Source organism: Rhagoletis zephyria, unplaced genomic scaffold (assembly GCF_001687245.7).
Source record: "Rhagoletis zephyria isolate East Lansing unplaced genomic scaffold, Rhagoletis_zephyria_1.1 Rzeph_scaffold_00662, whole genome shotgun sequence".
In the NCBI taxonomy this organism is placed as follows: Eukaryota; Metazoa; Arthropoda; class Insecta; order Diptera; family Tephritidae; genus Rhagoletis; species Rhagoletis zephyria.
This window is the reverse complement of record NW_016157746.1, coordinates 185304-194057: the sequence shown is the minus strand read 5'-3', so window position 1 is coordinate 194057 and position 8754 is coordinate 185304. Positions and strand designations below refer to the sequence as shown.

The following is an 8754-nucleotide window of genomic DNA, read 5'->3' as shown; positions in this document are numbered from 1 at the left end:
CCGCGACGACCGAAGAACCCTCAGCGACTATTATGTTATCAGCAGTAACATTCGATAGAGCAGAATCTTCCGTTCGGCTCGTAAGGTTGTTGTTTNAGAGTCCATAAAATCATTAATAGCTGCAAAATCAGCCCTGGAATAGTCATGTACCTGATGAGGCTTGGAATCAATTGTATCAAAGCAGTAGAATTCTATCATAAGGCAAATTTCTTTATGATGAAGACTATTATTTATAATAGGAGATAAGCATTCCTCACAGGATACTTTCAAATCATCGGACGAGAATACCAAGTCCAATATTCTAGAGTTTTCATTTAAAATCGGGCTACGTTGTTTGAAACCGTACGACAATAAAGTGCTAATAGAGTAAATATCAATATCAGACCTAAGATTTTAAGAGGGCAATAAATTGTTGTTATGAAAGACCCATGAGATGTTGGGCAGGTTAAAATCTCCTCTTTATACGTTTGCTGGTGTTATCGTTGTTTACATTTTCATTGTTCTCACATACACGAGAAATAGAGCCAGCAGCAACATTCGTTCGGCTCGTAAGGTTGTTGTTGTCAACAGCATGTGCATTAGCAGCAGCAAACGGAGAACCCTTCGCGATTGACATGTTTTCATCACACGCTGGTATCAAAGGGACAGAGTGCGATGCAGTTAGGTACACAGACGATTGAGCATTGGTTTGTTTACTGTCATCGGTGGTCTTTGATGAAAGAGATTTTTAACATTGTTGGGAGAGCAAACGTTGGTCACTTTTGAAGTCGATCGTACTATCGCACCTGTTTTCGATGCACTGTTTGCTGGTCTAGGCACGGTGTTGTTTTTGGTGTCACTGACCTTAGCCTGAGAGCGCGTTAAAATTTTGTCACAGCTAATATTAGCACTGTTCGCTATGTTCGCAACAGAGTTAATAAACTTTGTTAACATATTTATACTCTTAAGAGCCTCACTAATGTTAAGTTTAGATGAGTAGTTGGCGCAGTTATCGCACTTATACAACACATTATTGTTAGCTTTTATAACATTTAATAGCCTAGAGTTAAGTTTGGCACATTTTTTGTGTATATTGTTTCCGCATATGCCACAAGTAATAAACTCTTCTGCCACGCACTGAGTATTGCATATAACACAATTCGCCATACTTTACTGCCAAAAATGAAAGATTTAGATTTATAGATAAGACGAAAGCGAGGAGCAAATATTAGACACATCCGCACTCGACGACTGTTTAACAGTATTACAAGATAAACTCGAAGAGAGACAGGAAAACGTCGAGGCAAAGGTAGAGGAGTTGGAAGGTCGTCTTCGTGATCTGCAGTTGAATCGCCCAGCTGTTTTGACAAGTGCTCCCAAGGTAAAGACACCATCCTTTGTCGACACGATTCCTTTCCAGATCTTCAAGCTCCAGTTCGAGAAGGCAACTACAGCAAATCATTGGTGCATGGAGGACAAATCTGCTGCGCTGTTTGTTGCATTAAAAGGACCTGCAGCGGAAATTTTGCAGACTACTCCTGACTGCGAAAGGAACAGTTACGATGCGATAATGGGTGCAGTGGAAAGACGTTATGGTAGCGAGCACAGAAGATAGATCTACCAGATGGAGCTGGAGAATTGCTTCCAAAGATCCAACGAGACTCTACAGGAATTCGGTTCAGAGATCAAGAGGTTGGCCCACTTGGCAATTGGGGACGCATCTGGTGAGCATCTCGAGAGGGTAAAAATCCAGAGGTGCATCAAGGGAATGCGGGACATATATACCATATGCGAATCCAAACCCAACGTATCATATGCTCGGGCACGTGAAACGGCAGCAATCCTAAGTAGACCAGCCTACAAATCCCATCGAATGGAAGTGGAAACACCGGACGAGACAAATGAAATGCTGAAGAAGATAATCAAGCTGCTGGGCGCGAGGAAAGATGGCTCTGGCAAATGTTTTAAATGTGGGAAGCCAGGCCACTTCGCCCGCGACTGCAGTGCAAGTTCCATTGGGCCCAACAATTCAGCAGGACGAAAACGCAGGGCTGAAGGAGACGAACCCAATTCCAATCAGTCGTTAAACTAAAACGAGCCAGCAGAAAGGGGTGCGCTGGCTCCCGCAATTGAATGCCCCATAATCTCCTTCTCCCGAATTGGCAGATAAGCGAGCAACGTTACTGTTGGTGGATATGCGGAGGGACATGAGTGAGTACTAACTGTGGATACGGGCGCATCACATTCCATCATTCAGTCTGATTTGGTCATAAATACAATGCCTTAAGCAGAAAATGTTACAGGAATTACATTAAAAAAATTCGCATTAACAGCGTTTCTAATCCCAAGTCATTTTATCATTTTGTTAACTCAAAACGTAAAATAAATGGGTTTCCCTCAACACTGGAATTAGATGATGTTATTTCTAGTGATCGTCGGCCGCTGTGGTGTAGTGGTAAGCAGTGCGCGCTTTCACACATCAGCACCTGGGTTCAAGCCCTGGTCAAAGCAACATCCCAAAAAAATATAGAAAAAGGGTTTTTCTTAACAGCGGTCGTCCCTCGGCAGGCAATGGCAAACCTCCGAGTGTATTCCTGCCATGAAAAACAGCTTCTCTTAAAATTACAATAGCCGTTCGGAGTCGGCGTAAAACTGTAGGTCCCTCCGCTTTGTGTGACAACATCAAGGCGCACGCCACAAGTCGGAGAGAAGCTCGGCCAAACACTAACATATGTGTAAGCGGCAATCTATTATATTATTATTATTATTTCTAGTGATCATGATATGGTTGCTGATATGTTTGCAAATTATTTTGAATCGAATCCCACAGTTTGACCACATCCGTATTCCTTCAATCTCCGCTGACAATGTTCTCCTTTATTTGAATAGTTTAAAAAATTCTTTTCTAAGCAGCCTGGATGGTATTCGATCCTGTGCCCTAATAAGTTGTGTTGATTATCTATATAAGCCATTAATAAACATTTTCAATGCTTCTCTAAAGCAAAGAGTTTTCCCTCTTTGTGGAAGGAGTCGTATATCTTGCCGCTTTATAAAAATGGAAGCAGGTCGAATATTGCGAATTATAGGCGAATCGCTAAGCTGTGTGCCATTCCTAAAGTATTTGATGAAATCGTTACGGAAGAACTATGTTATTCCATAACGCCCGTTATCGATGTATCACAACACGGCTTTTGTAAAGGCAAATCAACTGTATCAAACCTCCTTGAAGTCACTACAAATGTGAACAATGGTTTCAAAAGTAATTATCAAACTGACGTCATTTACACTGATTTCAGCAAGGCATTTGATAAAGTATCTCGTTCAATTCTAATATACAAACTTGATAAAATTGGTTTCCCTCCAATCCTGCTGCGCTGGCTTTCTTCTTATTTAATTGGCAGGAAACAGAGGGTTATCTTTAAAACATGTTCATCTCGTGTAACTCATGCGACGTCAGGTGTAGCCACCTTGGCCCCCTTCTGTTTCTTTTATTCATCAACGATCTTCCAAATACTTTGAAGTATTCGAATTGCTTAATGTACGCAGATGACATTAAGTTATTTAAGTTCATTGGTGCTCCAGGAGACAGGGAACAATTACAGGGCTAAGTGTAAATTTATGTGTTTCTCTAGAAGACCCTTTCAATCATATAGCTACCGCATTTGTGAACATAGTGTTGATCAGGTAACTAATTTCATCGATATAGGCGTAACCATGGACCCTAAGCTTGAATTCAAGTCCCATGTAAACTCTTGTGTTAATAGAGCCAAGGACGTCTTGGCTTTCATCCAACGTTGGGCTAAAGAATTCAGAGATCCTTATGTCACTAAAGCTCTCTTCACCTCCCTAGTCAGGCCGATCTTAGAATACGGGTTCAANTAAAGCTCTCTTCACCTCCCTAGTCAGGCCGATCTTAGAATACGGGTCCAACGTATTGAACCCTAGATATCAAACGCATTCTGACAGACTCGAGTCGGTACAGAAACAATTCTTATTATATGCATTAAATAATTTGACTTGGGATTCGACATTAAATCTCCTACCGTACAAAAACCGCTTGAAACTCATAAATTTGTCAACGCTGCACAGCCGTAGAGAGATGCTCGGGGTTTTGTTCATGATTAAGATCTTGAACGGGATGGTCAATAGTCCCTTTCTACTGAACCAGATCACGTTTGTATTCCTTCTAGGCCTTCTAGACATTAAAAGTCCCTTAAGCTAACTATTTGTAGAACAAATTTTTAAATGAATGATGCTTTTCGTTGCCTATTCCAGGACTTTAATAAGCATTACGACTATTTTGACACCTCCGACTCACTTTTTACTATTAAGAAAACCTTACTTGAGATTTTGAATAAATACCATGTAAACCCTTACATTGCACCTTATCGTTCAGCTGGTGAACTGTATTTCTCTTCAGTTTATGAGGTAAACGTGGTCGACTCGCATACTTTCTCGGCTGCGCCACGGTGGTGTTGAGCATTTGTAAATCAAACTTTGAAATGCATTATGGTTTACGATGGTTATGCCAAGATTGTAACAAACATTATGATTGCTTCGACATATCTGAATCGGTTTTTTGTAACTAAATAAATTAATATCTTTAACCGGGAACGATAAATTGCACAATATCTACGACTGCTTAATACAACTGTAATCGACTTCGTATATTTTCGCGACCGCGTAAGACAGTATGAGCATTGATCGGACACTCGGCCTTTCCGACCATGATCAACAGCTTGCCCACAGCGCGGAGCGGAAACTAGAGGTTTCCGCCCGCCGCAAACAAAAGTAGACTGAAGACTAGGCCTCGCCAGCTACCAAACATGCTATTTTATATTATTATTATTATTATTATTACAAATTAATATGTATAATTAGTCTACTCTGTAATATATCCCACATACTTAAATATCTAAATGTTCTATTCTCATTTGTCTGTAAGAAAACTTTTTTCTGTAGACCAAATAAATAAATAAAAGGCCATTACCAGGAGCAGGGTTGACGACAGCAACTGGTGAGGACACCCAAGCTGTTGTGCAAAGTCGCAATGGGGAATGTGACAGTGTTACACAAGTTCATAGTCGCGGTGATTGTGGATGAAATCATCATTGGAGTAGACTTCTTATTTGATTAAGGTATGCAGATCGACATGAAGAACAGGATCATGACGTATAACAACATGGAAGTGCCCCTTAACTTTGCGTATAATGGCCCGTACAACAGCAACAGAGTGACCCTAGAGGAAAGCGGGCAGATTCCACCGAATTCAGCTGCAGTTGTTTGGCCGAAGATTGATTGAGATTGTGGCACAAACAAATTGTGGGTTGTTGAAGCAACACAAAATTCTACACCGGACGATTTATTGGTAAAACCCTGCCTAAGATGCCAAAAGATAGATGCATTCCAGTTCGAGTACTTCAAATCGCCAATTAAACTCAGAAGAGGAAATGTTCTGGGACAATGTCTAGAGGTAGAGGCTATCTTCAACTGCGAAAAATTACCTAAAAGCGATTCCATTGGTGAGAATGAAATTGCGCAAGACATTCATGCACGGACGAAAGGGTTGGAAGAAAAATACCAGCACAAGGCTAAGGAAAATCTCTGCAGGTACTCCAATATATTGGACAAGGATGGGAACAAACCAGGTAGGACAAAAGTTGTCAAACATAGCATTGTACTGGTGATGCAAGGCCATTGCCCAGCATCGATGATACTCTGGACTTGTTGACTGGCACGAGATGGTTCTAACACTGGACCTTAGGGCGGTTATTGGCAAGTGGAGTTAAGTGAGGAGGACAAGGAGAAGACAGCCTTCAGCGTTGGAGATGGTCTATGGAAATTCGCGGTCATGCCCTCTAGATTATGCAACGGTCCTGCAACTTTTGAAAGACTTGTGGACCATGTGCTTAAAGGACTAGATTGGAAAACATGTTTGGTGTATCTAGACGACATTATCATATTGGGTAAGAGCTTTGAGGAACAATTTGGAAGAAGTTTTCCAGAGGATAGCTGGCGCTGGTCTCAAACTAAGTCCTAAAAAGTGCGCACTGTTCAAGAAGGAAATGAACTACTTAGGACACAAGGTCACAACAGTGGGCATCTATACTGCACGAGCTAGGAAGTTTTCTTGGGCTATGCACCTACTATCGCCGATTTGTTCCGAATTTCTACAGCGTTGCTAATAGCCTTCATGAGCTCACAAGAAAAAATAGAGCCCTCGAGTAGAACAAGGAGTAGGAGGCTTTCCAATCTCTAAAGGAAGGAATATGTACCGCGCCTATGCCCGCGTATCCAGTTCCAGGTGCAACGTTTATACGGATGCTAGTGGTTAGGCCATATAAGGCGTACTGTCACATGTAATTGATGGGCAGGAGAAGGTAGTTGCGTACTATAGCCGGTCTATTGGGAAACCAGAGAAGAACTACTGCGTAACTCGGAGAGAACTACTAGCGTTGGTGGAGTGCGTCAAGCATTTCCACAAGCACCTCTACGGGCAACGTTTCCGAGTTCCAACGAATCATGCAGCGCTGAAGTGGTTACTACAGCTCAAGAATCCAGAAGGACAGCTAGCTCGGTGGAATGAGAGACTGCAAAGTTATGACTTCGCCATTGAACACCGAAAGGGAAGTGTCCACGGACAAGCTGACGCTATGTCCCATCGACCATATAGCTTAGAATATAAACACTGCTCAAAAGCTGAGGGCAAAGAGGACATTATAGACGTCCGGCTAACGACAATAACACCAGCGGAAGAGTGGAAGGAAGAATAGCTACGAAAGTGTCAGCAGGAAGATTCAGATCTGGAGCTTTTGATGCATGGACTGGAGATGAACGGAAGGCCAACTAAGGAGCAAATGGCAGTGTAAAGACATACTGGGCACAATGGAACAGCTTAAAGTTAATGGGCCTTATGCATAAAAACTGAGCTTAAGCTCAGACTCAATTTTCGCTCTGATCAATTTAGTTCAAGCTGAAGAATTTGTACTGAAAATTAGTCGGAGCGTAAGCTCACTTTTTAAGCATGAGGCCCAATATCTGGCTGTTTGCATAGGGTATGAGAAAGCGAAGATGGTCAGTGCTCCCGCAACCTAAGAGTAGTTCCTCGGGTAAGAATTCCGGATATACTCAAGGAATTCCACAATGGTCCTAGTGGAGGGCACCTGGAAATCACGAAGACCTTCGAGAAGATTAAGCAGAGGGTCTATTCGGTTGGTTGTCGGCAATCGGTCTAAAAGTCATGAATAGATGAAGCAGTATAACTCAGGTGCACCATTCCGCCGGTCCATTTGGTATGAGCGCACAGGGAAACAAATACGTCCTTGTAGTTATGGACTACTTTAGCAAATGTCCAGAGGAATACCCGATTCCAAACCAGGAAGCTAAAACAATAGCGGAGGTATTCAATGCAGAATTATAAAAAAGTGGGTTGTGTTTGGACATTTCAGTAAATAACATGAATTCACGCCAAATGGCACTAATGGCAGTTGCTGAAAATTTATTGTCTTTATAATTGTTCATGACAATTGAGAAAAATTGCTTTATGTAAACGCAGCCTTACAATACTTTTTCATCCAAGCGACGATATTTGAATGTTAGGCAAAGAACATAGTGACGCGACAAAGAGAACGACAAGACATTTTCGGATAATAGCGAAAAACTAGACAAGAGACGTCAAAACAAAGTGAAGCAACCGTCAGCTCAAAAAGCAACGAAAACACTTTTTTTTTGTTTTCACCGCTATGCTCTTTGTCGCTTTCTTCGCTTTTCATTTAACTATGTGCTGCCACATTAAAAAGTAAAGGTTTGTTTTCGGCGGTATTATCCGAAAATGTCTTTTCGCTATCTTTTTCGCGTCACCTGGGGTGTTCACAGTTCGTTCCAAATTGTGTCTGAAAATGTAGACGTCTACATTTTGAGACATCTTTAGCATCAAACTGTGAGCACCCCTTTCTAGTAGTCGTCGCAAAATCGTCTCAAAACTTTGCTGGTGTTGCCAGACATTTCTTCCTTGCGTGCATTTTTTATATGTCGCCTTTCGATTTTGTTTCTGAAAAATTGTAATTATTTAACTTAATTACCAATTCCTAATATTTGTTATTTCTTTTCCTTGATTTGTTTCTTTTCATCAGAAATTGCGCTCAAACTAAATGCAAATGCAGAAAACGTGCCCAATAAATAAAAAAAATGCGATTAGTATTGCCATAATGCAACCCTGCTGCGAGGTTGCAAAATGTAGACGCGTAAAAAACATACCTTTGAGTGTGACAAAATGTAGACGGCGTCGTTTTCCAATTTTGTATGGGAAACAACAACACCACAGATTTTACGGTTAGAAAACGTCTTAAAATGTAGACGTCTACATTTTGAGACACTATTTGGAACGAACTGTGAACACCCCAACTATGTTCTTTGCATATTCATCTGGCATCGACGCCTCGAAGCATCGACTATTTATGCATCGAGTAGAAAATTTTCGATGCATCGAAGCAAAACATCGATATTTTCAGATATTGCATCGATGTTTTTTCGGCATACCTAAGTTGAAAGCGTTTTAATACTTATGGAGGAAGAGCTTGGGCGAAGTGTAAAATCATCATAGGTAGATTGGTGGCAGTTTTGAGGTTTTTCGCTGAAGGAAGTTACTAACATGGTGTTGAGGAAAAATTTGTATGTAGGGTTGGCGCAAGCCACGTTCTCAAAAACATTGACAAACACTTTAAACATTTTGCAAAACCTCGAGCAATGTCCGACTTTTCGCTCTTGCATTTTTCG

At 41.3% G+C, this 8754-nt stretch overlaps 1 protein-coding gene across 1 annotated transcript in view; it reads left to right on the top strand.

Annotated features, from left to right (window-relative positions):
• Positions 1–8590: 8590 nt before the first annotated feature.
• Positions 8591–8754, top strand: part of LOC108360949 (retinoblastoma family protein-like) — a gene marked incomplete at its 3' end in the record, with an annotated part of 181979 nt that continues 181815 nt past the window's right edge. Inside the window, exon 1 of the mRNA XM_017613445.1 lies at positions 8591–8649. Coding sequence (XP_017468934.1) covers positions 8630–8649 — 20 coding nt within the window. The remainder of the gene's footprint in view (positions 8650–8754) is intronic.